The sequence below is a fragment of the Pipra filicauda genome, unplaced genomic scaffold, assembly GCF_003945595.2.
Source record: "Pipra filicauda isolate LSUMZ 115617 unplaced genomic scaffold, ASM394559v2 scaffold6_size6359152_pilon, whole genome shotgun sequence".
Classification (NCBI taxonomy): domain Eukaryota; kingdom Metazoa; phylum Chordata; class Aves; order Passeriformes; family Pipridae; genus Pipra; species Pipra filicauda.
Genome location: NW_024104865.1, coordinates 5,973,136 through 5,987,741, shown reverse-complemented (window position 1 = coordinate 5,987,741; position 14,606 = coordinate 5,973,136). Strand labels below are relative to the sequence as shown.

The 14,606-nt window shown below is 41.2% G+C and overlaps 1 protein-coding gene across 4 annotated transcripts in view; it reads right to left on the bottom strand.

Moving 5' to 3' along the window:
• LOC114003324 (transmembrane protein 263-like) overlaps positions 1–14,606 on the bottom strand; it is a 209,305-nt gene that overhangs the window by 40,698 nt on the left and 154,001 nt on the right. The window contains exon 1 of one of the 4 annotated variants that reach the window (XM_039389034.1): positions 10,055–10,186. The exons of the other annotated variants lie outside the window; for them this stretch is intronic. Within the exon in view, the coding sequence (XP_039244968.1) occupies positions 10,055–10,166 (112 nt within the window). The 5' untranslated portion in view covers positions 10,167–10,186. Of the gene's footprint in view, positions 1–10,054; positions 10,187–14,606 lie in introns of those variants that run through there. 4 annotated transcript variants of the gene reach the window in all.

Here is a 14,606-nt window from a genome sequence, read left to right as displayed (position 1 = left end):
TCCTCTAGCAGGGCAGTGGAGAACACACACTAACACTTAAAAGTGTCAGAAATGTCTCACTCCAAAGGCAAGGCTGACCACCACTGTAGGCAGATTCCCCGTGGCCTGGGGAATGGCATGCCTAGCATCGCAGATCACCTTGAGAGTGCCAACTGAAAGAGATTTAGAATAGGATAAATCAATTTCACTGTATTACAGAACAAAAGCAATTATTTGGATTATACAATTTAGAAGAAAAACAAGGGCGGTAATTCTGAAGGAGCTCTGCCATAGACTTTCATTGCCTCCTTGAATCTTGGGAGTGTCTGTTTTGTGTGATAACTCTCGGTCTTTTGGGAAAATGAGGAAAACAACAAAGTGAATTGCTATCTTCTTGAAACTCAGTTGTGATTTCTGTTCTGGATTCTGCCCAATGCTTCCTCCCACATTAAGGTGTAGAGGACAAAGCCAGTAACATTTCTCTATTGAGTATTATTTCAGAGAAATAAGTTGGAGATGCTTCCTAGGCATTGGTGGAGAGGGCTTGAATTCACAATGCAATATGGTGTCTCATATATTCAAATCATGACTTAAAAGTACAGTCTCACTAAATGCCTAGAATTGTCTTTTTTCTTAGAGCAAGGACACTTGATGATATCAAAGACATCTGATTTTGCCTTCCCTATTCCTCACTCACTCTTTAATACAGGTAAGTACACTATCCTGCAGCCAGAGTTAAGTGACATGCAGAAGGAAGGCAAATGAAACAACCTTGAATGCATCTGGGGAGAAGTTCACCTTTGGTTGTCAGAGACTTTTTAGATGCAGTGATTTCTTATGACTAACTATATGCTTGGATTATCACAGATTTGGTTGCTTCCCTAGACAACAAAATCTTCTTTTTGATCTCACAGTGTCATACAAATCACCAAGCATAAAACATATTCATCCCATTATGATTTTCTGATAATCTTATGACCTCTAAGAGGGTCATAAGACCTGTGCAATGTAACTAGATGCTACACATCATATTAATATTGCTGACAACTCACTTGACAACAGAGAGTTTACACCTCATCACCTTTTTCCTACAGTGAAAGTGAAACACCCCATGTTCATCTGAAAGTTTTTCTCAGCTGTTCAAAGCATTTTGGGGTTGACTATGTTACACTTCAGCGTTTCACCACTATCACAGATTCAGAGAAAAACGTTGCACTTGAGTTTTTCAACTTGTCTTTGGCAGCACACAGAGACCAAACATGATACACACACCAGATGGTTGTCTGTTGCACGCAGAACCCTGCTTGCCCAGTGGAGGGACAGCCCCATAAAAAGTCATCCGTGTAAAGCATTGGCGTAATGGCTCAATTATTTGAGCAAAGCGAGGAGACTATATTGCTACTTAATGTATATGGGCATCATTATCCTGATGCAACTTGCCATTGAGCTGTCTTTGTTTTGCTCATTTCACTTCCTATATTCAAAATGTCACCAGCCATCACTTCCCAATAGTCATGTCACACTGTAAAAGGCCAATGACTCCCAGACACTAATTTTTTTTCTGGCACATTAGGTATGTCTAAAATCCTTTCAGGCCCTGTGTCTATGAGGACAACGTTGTCCAGGTCTTCATGGCCACCCTGAAAGGCCCCTAGGACATGATGTGCCACATCATGGTTCTCAGTCTCTGCAAGGTAAGGTTGTTGCTGTCTAGAACTCAATCTCCTCAAGGCCAGTATCTCTTTCCTAGCCTTCAGTCTTCTGCACTCTGACTTCTTAAGATGTTTGTAAATTCTTTATATCTGCATTCCAAGCTCCAAAGTGACTGGAGTCCAGCACAGTCTCACTAGGGGCAGGCAGTTCAGCAGTCCACAGAGCCAGTGCCAGGAACTCTTTCAATATTGGTACGGCCTCAGAATTCATTTGGTGCCTTTACACCCTATTTCATTGTAAACTTGGATAAACAATGACTAGGGTGGTAACCTGTGATCTTTGTTCTCTCACCCGCTATCTTCCTTACTACATCCTCACTCAGGTTTTCTCTTTGCTTGGACTGCAAGCTCTATCGGGACGGAAACATCTCTCTTATTCTGGGGAAAATCCAATACATTTTGCCAACAACAATAGGTTTCAGTGAAAATTCTGCACATGGAAGAGCTACAGAATTAGGTACAACCTGACAGTATTTGGTCATAGAAGTTGTGACATCTTTCAGAAAGATCTGGTTTGGAAATGTTACCAGCAAAGCACAGAGACAACACACACAGTGTGAGCCCATGGACTCGCATCTGCCTTCACTCACAAGCTTATTGCGGTCATCATGAAAATGCTGAAATGTGTTTTCATGATGAGATCTCTTGCTGGAGAACTCATACTGTGATTGTCATGGAGAATGTTGGGTGTAAAACAACTAGAGAAAGAGCCCAAGAGAGATGGGCAGCAGAACCATGAAAGAGGACACTATGAGAGCAAACACAAATCTGAAGCAAAGGGTCAGTTCTCCTCCCAGAACTGCTCAGCTTTGTGTTTTGCCTGTCAGGAAGTCAGAGTGCACTCTGAAAAGCTAAGATCTAATCCTTATAAAAACTTGTTACATTTCAGACAGATTAATTTGCAAGCATCCCCCATGTGAACAACTTCTGGTACTCAAATTTTTCTTTTAAATGTAATGAAAATAAAACTGTTGCACATTAAACCAGAAGAAGATGCTGTGTTCTCTTATTATTTTCTTCATTGTTGTCCCTGAAGTACCAGCCTCATCATAAACAATCCTTTTGTCCTCCAGGTACAGCATAAACACAAATATCAGCAGACAAAACCATTTTCAGCTCTTTTTTCAGGAGTGAACGTTCTTTGCACCCTGTAGTGCATTATCTCTAAAACGTCTTCCAAAGATCAAATCCATCCCACGGTTCCTATAAAAGGTCACGTTTTGCAATGTAGCCTACAGAACAATGACATTTCAGGGATCAAAGAAAAGGTTAAAATATTCCTATAAATCTATTCTTGGGACTTTTAAGTATTTTCTACGCAGAAGGAAATGTCATTTTTCTTCAGGAGCAACTGAGGGCTCTGTGATGGGTAATGGGTCTGTTATGTTTTATATGGTGAAAGAAAGATGTACTTCACTCCTCAACTCATGCAAATGAAACCTAATTTAATTTTAAACATTTATTTATTTGAATTTAATCTAAAACTCCCACATCAAAGCAAACAGAAAAACAACAAATACTATTGGGGCCTTAATAAAACGAAATTGCGGCAAGCCAAAATAAAACTTGGAGGATCAGCTTCTGCATAACGTTATAAATTATGGCCTTGTAGAGCACCCCAGCCCGTGAAATCCTTTACTCAGTCAGGCTGACGCCGAGTGAATGCTGAGGATTTAATTCAGTCGCTTAATGCTCTGTAAATCTGAGCTGGCGTTGAATTTTGAGTTCTGGAGCTTGGTGGTTAGAATTATGGCAGTGGGGTGGAGAAGCTTTTGTGGCGAGAAAGCAGACAGTACCCTCTCTGGGCTCTCAGGAGGCCATTTCCAGGTTCTAAATGTAATGAGCTTATGGCTCCCACTCACTTCTTAATTAGCACTAAATGACACACAGACAGCAGATACCGTACGCAGGGGAAAGAAGGTGGCAGGCTAGAAAAGCTTGGGGAATAGAGGAAAGCCACACCTTCTCTTCCCATCTTTCACAGTGGCATGACTGTCTCACCCCTGCTGCTCAGGTCCCTCTGGCTCACGGTCCATTTCTTAACTTCACAAGTTCTTTATTTGAAATGATGTGTAAAGGGAAACTGAATGGCTCAGGAATCAGAAGGAAGATACAAAACTTCATAGTTTTAGCTGGAATTGGCTTTATTCACACTAGTTCCTAGTCAGGCAAAACTCTTTCATATTTGTGGCTACAGCCTAGGTAACTGGCCCCTGCTCCTTCTTGTGAACTTCAATGGTGGGCTGGCACTGGTGCCAATAGTGGCTTTGTGGGGCACCCTAGCAGAGTCAGGGTAAATCCATGACACCAGGAACTAAGTTTTACAACATTTGGATTACCCATAGCACCTGGCAGACCTATTTGGAGGCATCCAGCACACAGGCCACAAATACTCCTGCTCAGCCCAGACACAACCTCCACATCATTCTGCAGATGCTTTTGTGTTATGCAGACTGTTTTTGTGAACTCCAGATGTTGCACAAAGCCACAATCAGAATAGCTGAGACTCTGTGACCATGTTCTAATCTTAGTATAGCCCATCTTCAAACTCAGTTTCTGGTTACACCAGAGATTTCATTAAAAACTTATTCTAGATTGAGAATCCTCATCCCAGGCATCTGGGTCTGTCAGCACTCTCTTCTGCATCGCCATATATTTTTCATCATTTATTGAATTCATTCACTGCTTGTTTGCTGTTGCTGGTTTTTTTTTTTTTTTTTTTTTTTTTTTTTTTTTTTTTTTTTTTTGTTTTTGTTTTTGTTTTTTTTGGTCACATTTCCTTTCTTTCTCTGGATCTTCCTTGTTTATTAATTACCAGTCATTGAATCATGCCAGAAGACTTTCCAGATTGAACTGCAGCAAGGTTTATTTTTGTACTGCTTCCTCTTTTCTTGTGTTCATAATTCCTTATTTACCACACTAATTGTGTAAATTCTGGACATCATCAGCGTTGCCCCAGGCTTCATATTTGTACCTTTTCCAAATTTTGAAGCATCCAGTTCTGCTCTGTGTTCTCCTTACATTGATAGTTTACATCCACTTTATAATCCAGACAGAACCCCTTCAATTCTTAAAACCCTTGGTCCCATCTCAGATCTTAGTGATCATAATCTACAAACAGGACTTAACTGTGACTGGGAGACAAAAGATTTTTAGACCTAAAGGCCTCTTTGATATACAGAAATAGAGTTGTACAATAGATTATGTGCTTGTGCAAAAGAAATCGTTGGACCTATAAGGACCTGTAACTTCAAAGCTCACTTGTCTTTTGTGCTGTCTAGTGCTTACAAGACATGAGGAAACAAAGAAAGAAGAAAAAAAACACCTGAAGTTAAAACAACTACGTTATTTTAGAATTGCCTTCATTACTTCTGCTAGAAGACTTTGCTCTGCAACGCACCAATGTATTCTGTTCCACTTTCTTAAAATAAACAATTGGTCTCTGGCTTGTCAACAAAGCTCCATTTTCAATCACCCAGAGAGACAAGGCAAAGCACATCTTGCAGTGCCCCTATCGCTATAAGAAGGGTTTGGGGGCACTTCAAGCTGAGAATTTCTTTTGCTTTGCCTTAGAGTGATTTGCTGCCTAAGATATGACAGATTTGTGTTGACAACTGGACCTTGGAGTTTAAGGAAATCCTAGAGCAGGAAGAGAATATTTATTGACAAGCTTATGTCTTGCTCTGGATCCAAAATTCTCTTCCTTCCAGACCAGAGCAACTATTAAAACAATAAAAACTGAGGATGATAACACAGTGGCTAACAGGAGAGTGGACAGTGTAAGGGCAGATCACCTTGCACAACTTGATTCAGAACGCTACATCTCTGTCACAGAAAGAGTGATGATAGTTTGCTGCTTTCAATGGGACTTCTGGCATATACTTTTTGTATTGAGGGTTATACCTTCATCTTCTGCAGTCAGGCTGAGAGAGAAAAAGCACCAACTTGGTTTTCAGCAAAATAAAAACTACCAGGGATGCAATGTTAAAAAAAAAAAAAAAATCAATCTTTTCCTTCTACTAAGGAATAAACCATAATCCTACCTGCACGTAATGTAAAACATCTTTGAACCTTACAGTGTTGCCAGGATTAAAGGAGATTAATTTTTAAGAAATGGGAAAGATATTAAGTTCTTCAACATGTATAAGGCACCAGCAGCAGCTGAGCTACGTAGTTTGAGCTGAGAAGCAATTTGCATTATGTGGGTAAGGGAAGAAGGCAGTTGCTCACCTGGGCTGCCTCACGATCTTTACAATCAACGAACACAGAAAAGACACACTGACGAGCAAAAAAATTTGCAGGGGAATTCAGAAGACAGGCTGCCCTGTCCCCTTCTTTTAGAAAACTCCAAGAATAAATCAAAGAAAGGATGAAGAGAGAACAAGCGCAGAGAGCTGTCAGCACGCTGCAGTTTGGCTGTTCAGTTTCCACACCAGGGAATCGGGGATCGGTTTCATGTGCTGACCTGACCAAGGAAAATGACAGTGAGGGACAAGGACACGTAGGAGGGTTGCTAGCTGCAGAGTTAGTAGTACCAAAGGTCTCGGAACTGGTCTGAATAAATCAGCACAATTAGATCCCAATTACAGCCCTTATGTGCTACCACAATATAAATATTTAATAAGAAGCATGATGGCTAGAAGATTATTATTAATCTGCAGTTAAGCAGCATTAGCGAAAGCAGAGCTTCTGGAGAAGACAAGCTGTTCCAAGAGGTTACACAGGAACACAGGATCATAAATTTAGAACAAAGACACCTGGAAAATTTGGTCATATAACTGCACTTGCTTTGGAGGTAGAGAGTCCAGTGACGAAGAGGCAGAAGAAACTCAGACAATGTGAAGAACAAGCCCCCCAGCTGGGACCATCTCCTTCTTGCTCAGACTCCAAAGAGACCATGGCATGGGGTGTGCAGTAAGAGCTCCCTGGAAAGCACAGGTGAGAGAGGAATGTCCAGACCTACTGGTAGGAGTGAATGAGCTAGGAAAGTCCTCAGAAAAGAGAGCTGGTTGGAACCTGGAAAGCCTGCAAATGCTTTTGATTCCAAGAGTCATAGGGAAGATGTAGATTTTAACAAGACTAGTAGTTTTGGTTCAAGTGTGAAATACAGCCCTTATAAGAACCAGCATAAGAAATACTAGGCTTTAAAAGATTTTTTTAAAAGGCTTTACAGAGTAAAGCAGATTCTAGCTAAAGCAAGGTCCTTAAAGTGGCTAATGAAATTCTTTAAAATTCCGAGACATGAGATAAAAGACACAGGAGGACGTTGGAAATGAGAAGTTAAATTACAGAACTTCCTCAAAGCAGAGGAAATTGTTCTCTGTAGTGCAAGAGATAAAAAGCATATGGAAATGAAAATAGAGGCTTTAAAAAAGTCTTTTAAGTTGCAGTCGGTATGCTTTCAGCAAGGTACATATTTCTCACATTTTTACTGTACGTTTGTATATAAATAACAGCCCTTAATAAAAAAGGTCTGCTAGAAAACATGAAATTACAAGATTAAATTATTAGAAAAAGAGTTTATAGGAAATTCTGGGCCTTCAGAAGCGTAAATAGCATGGCAAAAGACCAGACCCAACAGCCAGATGAGGATGGCCATGTTCCCCCACAGCAGGTAATATTCCAGTCCAATAAGAAGAGAGTCAACACAGAAGGCACCTTGCGTGACAGGACAGCAGCAATTCAACAACCCACCAAGCACAGAAGACAGCATGAACTGTTAACACAAGCACTGTGCTGCCTGCCTTCAGGCCGTGCAGATGAGAGAGCATCGGGGGACACAGTGTACTCGGAGGGTGCACAGATGGCACACACAGAATGTCTGTTAAAGGGGTTACAAATATACAGGGAAATGTGAATGAAGGCACCCTTTACTTTTACTTAAAAACAGAGGAGGTGAGCTGTGAGGTGCTGTGTAGTACCTTGGCTGCCATACTGAACCTGCATTTGTAGGACTGCACCTCAGCCTCGGGCAGGACTGTGCAGGAAACCTAGTGTTCTTTCAGGGAAGCAAAAGACACAGCTCAGGTTCCCACCCTGAACCAGGTTCACTGCCTGACACTTACTGGTTCCTGAAGATGCACAAATTGTCAAGGAAAGGCATGGCTTGTCTGGAGATTAAAGAGAAATTGTCATAAAGCTTTAAGAAGGAAGCTCATACACTTCTTCCTTCCCTCCAAATTTTGTTAACTCTCTCCAGTGGCAGAGACAAGACACTGTACCCTGGGCTGGGAATGCTGTAGCCAGACAGAGAAACGTAGTTGCACTATCCTTCTTCACCAGAGCTCTGGCTGCCATGCTGACAACTGGGGAGGCCAGACTGAAAAACTGCTTGCAGAGACAGCAGATACTTGAAAAAAAGTCACCCTGACTGACATGGCAAGCAGCACCCAGAATTCTTCTCAGTTGCCTGAAGAGGTCCTTCCTGAAAAGCTTCTGTCATAAGGGCAGTCATGCAGGCTTCTGTCACAGGAGGACAGAGAAACCAAAAAGGTGAAGAAATGCATTATTGAAAAACAAGCAATTCCGTTATTATGATAACACTTATAGAATCCTAGAATCTTAGAATGGTTTGGGTTGGAAGGGACCTTAAAGAGCATTCAGATCCAATCCCCCTGCCATGGTCAGGGACATCTTCCACTAGACCAGGTTGCTCAAAGCCCCATCCAGCCTTGGTTTGAACATTTGCAGTGATAGGGCATCCACAGCTTCTCTGGGCAGCCTCACCATCCTCACAGTAAAGAATTTCTTCTTACATCTACTCTAAATCTACTCTCTTTCAGTTTGAAGTCGTTCCCCCTTGTCCTGTCACTACAAGCTCCTGTCAGAAGTCCCTCCCCAGATTGCATGTAGTCCCCTTTAGGTGCTGGCAGGCTGCAATAAAGTCACCCTGGAGCCTTCTCCTCTCCAGGCTGAACAGCCCCAAGTTCTCTCAACCTGTCTTCACAGAGGAGGTGCTTCAGCCCTCTGGTCATCTTCCTTCCTCTCCTCTGGACTTGTTCCAACAAGTCTGTGTTCTTCTTATAATGGAGACCACAGAGCTGGACTCAGTACTTCAGGTTGGAGTCTCATGAAAACAGAGTAGAGGAGCAGGATCACCTCCCTCAACCTGTTGACCACGCTGCTTTTGGTGCAGCCCAGGATATAGCTGGCTTTCTGGGCTGCAAGCACACATTGCCAGGTCATGTTGAGCTTCTCATCCACCAACATCCCCAAATCCTTCTCCTCAAGGCTGCTCTCAATCCATTCTTTGTCCAACCTGTATTTGTGCTTGAGATTGCCCCAACTCATGTGTTGCACCTTGTGCTTGGCCTTATTGAACTTAATAAGGTTCGCAAAGGCCTGCCTCTCAAGCCTGTCACGGTCCCTCTGGATGGCATCCCTTCTCTCCAGCGCCTTGACTGCACCACACAGCTTGGTGTCATCAGCAAACTTGCTGAGGGTGCTCCCACTGTCCGTGTCACCGAAACAGATGATAAGCAGCTCCGGTCCCAACACCAACCCTGAGGAACACCACTCATCACTGGTCTCCACTTGGTTATCGAGCTGTTGACCGCAACTCTTTGAGTGTGACCATCCAGCCAATTCCTTACCCATCAAGTGGTCCAAGTAAGTTGAATCTCCATGCATGCTACTGACTGAGCTCAAGTTTTGGTGCTTCCATAACACAAGCACTGTTAGAGAAATGCTAACTCTCCTAGGGTTTGTCCTTCACAAAGGCAGGCTGGGCTGTTTGAAGTGCTCTGCAGAACATTTCATATGTCTCAGTATGTACAGATGAACTAGAAAAGCCACAACCCAAGACAGATTAAGCTGGAAAAAGATATTATCTATGACTCCACAAGCACAGATCTCTTGACAGTTATATTACAGTACTGGGGAGACACCAGGACATGCTGTGGGACCCTGCCCAAGTTGTATAACCTGCCTCTATAGCTCAAATTACATAGATGTAGGACTGGATATAAAGCAGAAACCCTACTAAAATCAGACACTAAAGATGAATGGAACTTTTCTAAAGAAAGATATTATACAACAGGATGAGAATTTGTTCACTGGGTAAACTTGTCCTGAAGCTAAAGTAGGGATGCCCGACCCATTATAAGAAGTTGAAGGTCAATAACAAATTAATGAGATCAGTGGCCCCATTACTCTTCCCATAATGAACACCAGCTCAAATCAGCCCTTCTTCCCAAAATACCTGAAGACATTTTATACTGGCAACAAATTTACCTTATTGAACCTAAAATCATATAAAAGTGATTTAAATGTACTGAACTCAAGACATTCCCTGAAATGCAGTAGGCACTTTGAAACAGTACCACAGCAGAAGGTAGACTGATACCATAAATTAGTGCACTAACCTTCAGCCCCTGGAGAGCTGTGCGAGGTCATCGGGGTAATAAATTTTGGGGTTGCCCCCACAGCCGTTGGTGGATATTTGCCCATTGCAAAAGTTACACAGTATGGCAACATGCTGCAAATGGCATCATCAGCTCAGAAATAGCACACAGCTGGGACAGATGGGGTATCACAAGCAAAGCTATTCTGAGTTCGCAGCCCTGGAGAAAAGGATGGATAAACAGAAATAGAATATGAAGTTTACAACAATGGAGGACTAAGAAGTGCTGGCAAATTATGGGACATGACATGCCCATTTCCTGCTGTGACTTCCTCTTCTGGTTTGTAGTTACAATTTCAGCTTTTTTCTGGTCTCTTTCATACAAAAATCTGTGCGTGCAGTAATGAAACCAGGCTTAGCTGTCCATATTACCAAATTGAGGTGGCACTTTCATCAAGTCCAGAGAGCTAAAAAGACTGTCTAGCACAAATTTCCAGCTGCATTCCTGCCTCTTCTGATTTCCGTGATTTTGCAGTAAAACATGGAATGAGATGTCTGAACAGCAATCTCAGAGTTATACATTCAGCCTGTTGCATCAAGTACAGACTGGAGGCAGATTTTTAAGATATTTTATTTCCCATGAAGGCACTAAAGAAAAATAGCCAGATTCTCAATGGGAGCAGGATATTGCCCTCATATTAACAACTTTGGGAAAAAAAATTATGAAAATGACAGACTTCAGGCCAAATGTGATACTTCTGGAAGTCAGGTTGCCATTACCAAGACATGAATATTGTCCAGTGTAATAAAACATCCTGAGCACACTTAAGAGCAACGAGAATATATTCTCAATTTCAGACAGCCTCATCTCTGTGAAGACCCGGGGCTTCCTGTGTCTTGGTAAGAAAAGGAAGCATGAATTACAGCCAGATTGTTGCTTAGGGACTGCTTCAAACCAAACCTGTGTTCTCCAGAAATCAAGTACTGAGGGAATTAAACAATAAACCCAAGCAGTATTTTCTGACTTATTACTGATTTATTCCCTTGTGTTGCAGGTGGGGAAGGAAAAAGAAGGAAGGAAGGGAAAGTAAAAAATCCTGGTAAGAAAATATTTCTGCACAGCTCACAGGCATTCCTCACATCTGCATTGAGGACAATACCAGCAGTGCAGCACCTTGCCACTGTCGCTGATAGTGTCAGAACGGCCAAAGCGACACAGATATCAGACGTAGTCCAGGTGTAAGGTGAACAGGAAGCTGTTTATTGCTCTCAAGTGTTTCTTTTATACTCTTTGTACACTATCGTGCCACAACACAATTGGCCAAAAGTCTCAAGCATAAAAAACTGTAGACACTGCACACACTCTTATTGGCGACACTGAAGACACATTTTAATTGGTGACCTTTGGTCTGGGCTGCATTACGTTTGCTCCGTCCAGCATTACAGTAAATATTTCCTAAAAGTTGGTTACATTCCTCATCAGTAATTGCCAGGCTGCTGACAGGTTCTCTGTCAACCCCGACATGCCACAGCTGTGGTTGAGCAGTTTTAAGAACAAAAGGAAAGCATGCAGATCACCTGAAAGCTTGGGACTGTGCGAGAAAAGACTCTCTGTACCACTTAACTTCCTACCAGAGCACACTTCTCCAGTGGGAACCTACCACGTTTTATAGCAGAAGAAACAAGTTATTTCATTGCACATACGCTCATACATATACTGCTGACGGGACTTAAAAATGTTTTCCCCAGGGTGCACTTGGATTTTGGACACATCTTGACCCTGGCAAAGCCACAGAAAGCAATGCAAACAGTCCTCTCTCTCCACCAAAAATTACACTGACTGTGGCATTGTTGTGTTGGATTTCCGGAAAAAATAACATACTTTAAGCTACTCACAACACAGTGCATTGCTCATTAGCTCTGGCTAACAGCTGGAGCTCACCTGGCAGCTGGGTTTGCCTGGACATTCTCAATTCTGTGTATTTTACACTAAGAATTTACTTCCATTATTAAATGGGGAAATTAGGTGCTGAATGTAAAACTAAACCCAGTGTTCTTCCACAAAGCAATTTGGAGGAGACTGTTGAAGGATGATGCTACAGAAGGGCCTAGAATTACACACAGACTCGTGTCCCACAGAGGACTATATGCTAACTCAAATGAGATCTTCAGAATTTCTTACTGAAAATTTCCATTTTCCATTTAAATACATTGTGAATCTATGTGCTTTGCCAGTGAAATTGTTTAAAATGGCATGAAATTGAATGCCCCCTCCAACAAATACCACCTGATAAAGCAAATACTGATATTGAGACTAGACAAGATTAAATTCTACTATTTAGAGTGAACGGTTTGTAATTAGGGCAGCAATGGTCTTTGTTGGAAATGTAAAATGGTTTTGTACCAAATGCACTAGAAGGATTATCAGATTCTATCACTTTTCATAGCTTTGCATAAAGATTTTATCATATCCTAGGGAACTCTCTTTAATAAACACTTAAACTGATAAAATAAACCTATTAATATTGAATAACTCCCTACTTATCTGCAGATGCCATACAACAGAAAACCTGAGACATTGAAAAGGACAGAATTGTTCAGTAAAAGGTTCTGCTCAAATACAACGATTTGTTGCAAAGAAATTGCATTAAAGACACTGGACACCAGTGCAGCTTCTTAACTGGCTACTAAAGCTGCTGCTTGTGCATTTGCTGTGTGTGCCACACACAGCAATGAGACTATAGTGCTATTTGCTTTGTGATTTGCATTTCACAGTGGCAACAGGACAGGCCAAACACAGCATTTCCTGAATAACAATTATTTACTCCCAGACAATTAAATCACTTTGGTTTATGTTGCATTTATATCAGGGTGGGAAGTAATATACTGTAACTGTTCAAGAACATGGATCCTTACATGGTTGTTTCTGCTTTATAATATAACAGAAACCTATTTAACTAATACCTGTTCAAGTAATTAACCTATTATAAAGAAAAAATAAGTCAATGCACCAAGGTTATGCATCTAAAAGAACTCTACTGTGTTTCTTTCATTTAAATTTCAAAGTCGATGTCAATGTTGTTTCATATCTACAAAGACAATTATTTCATGCACTGTCAGGTTACTTGCAAATCATCACAAATACACCAGGGTCTACCAGGATACTGATTTCAAAGTGCATTCATATTCCACAGTCTTCTCTCTCTGTAGTATCTGGATGGATTGGATTCCCTAGTCTAGCTTTCAGTTATTAAACTTTTCCTTCTTCCAGATGAAGAGAATGAATACACGATGCAGACGTGTTATGTGATCCATGGCTTTTCAGGGTTTGATCTCCGTAACTGCAGACTGTCTCTAAACTGTGTTGCTTATTTTCATATGGACTGACTCTTGCAGTCTCACAGCTCTCAATGAAGAGAGATGCTCCCGCACAGAACTGGCATGCTATGGTAGTGCTGATAGTCTTAAGAACAGCAAATTTTTACGCATTCTTAACTGTTCTCCTCTTTTTATGCTATGTTGCTTCACAGGTTTTGATTCAGGTAACTGAAGATAAGCCTTCCCAGGTTTACATCAACTTTCATATTAGTACAAACAATACTGCTTAAAATTCAGACTTTTCCAAATTGAGTACTGTGTTGACTTTGTCATTTAGCTCCTTCTGATTCTTTTGAAAATAATTAGCCACAATAAGAACCCTTGCAGTTCTCAAGAGCCATCCTTTGCAGCTTGGACCTCTAGAAATTGAAGTTGCTTCATAACTCAATTTCAAAAACACTAGTATCTATCTTAAAAGGATTAAATGCATCTCATGTGTTATGCAGTGTTTCACAGATTATGACTACTTTCTGCTCTGTACAAAGAAAGTGATAGAGGGTCTTTTTATTCAGAGTGAAGATTTTATATATCCATATCACAAAGAATTCTGATACTTGATACTTTGCTTAAATTGAATCCCCATTAGATCACCCTAAACAATTATCCATCTTCCTGTTACTTTCAAGCTCGAAATACATGCATGTCTTATAAATCATGCATGTCTTATAAATCGCTCTGTAGTCGAGTTACACCTATTTAGTTTTTCAATGTCTGTTCTCCTAAGTCACTCCCACACCCTCTTTAGTCATCACTGCTGCTTCTCTGCATGGGGTTTTCACTATGAACCTATAAAAAAGATACAGATACCAAAGACATTCTGTGTTGTCTTGTAAAGTACAACAATCAAGCTCACTTACTGGGACACAGTACTGAAAAAGATCCATCAAGACTATTTGCAAGATGTGACTGGACCACTCTGGATAGCTCTGGTATACAAGAATAAATATCTGAGGCTGGTGAACAGAATAGAAGTGCACTGATAGCCAACCTCTGAAATAAGGCATTCCAGGGAAGTCAAAGGCCTGAATGAGCATCATGATTTTTGTAAAGAGTTATGATTCTGACCATTTTTCTATTCCCCAGACAACAGTATGGACCCGCTATCTTCAAAAAGCAATATACTTGTTGCATAAGCAGTTGTGGCATTGGTCCCCTACTTTCTTAGTGATCAACCTTAAAGATAAGCTTTCCATCTC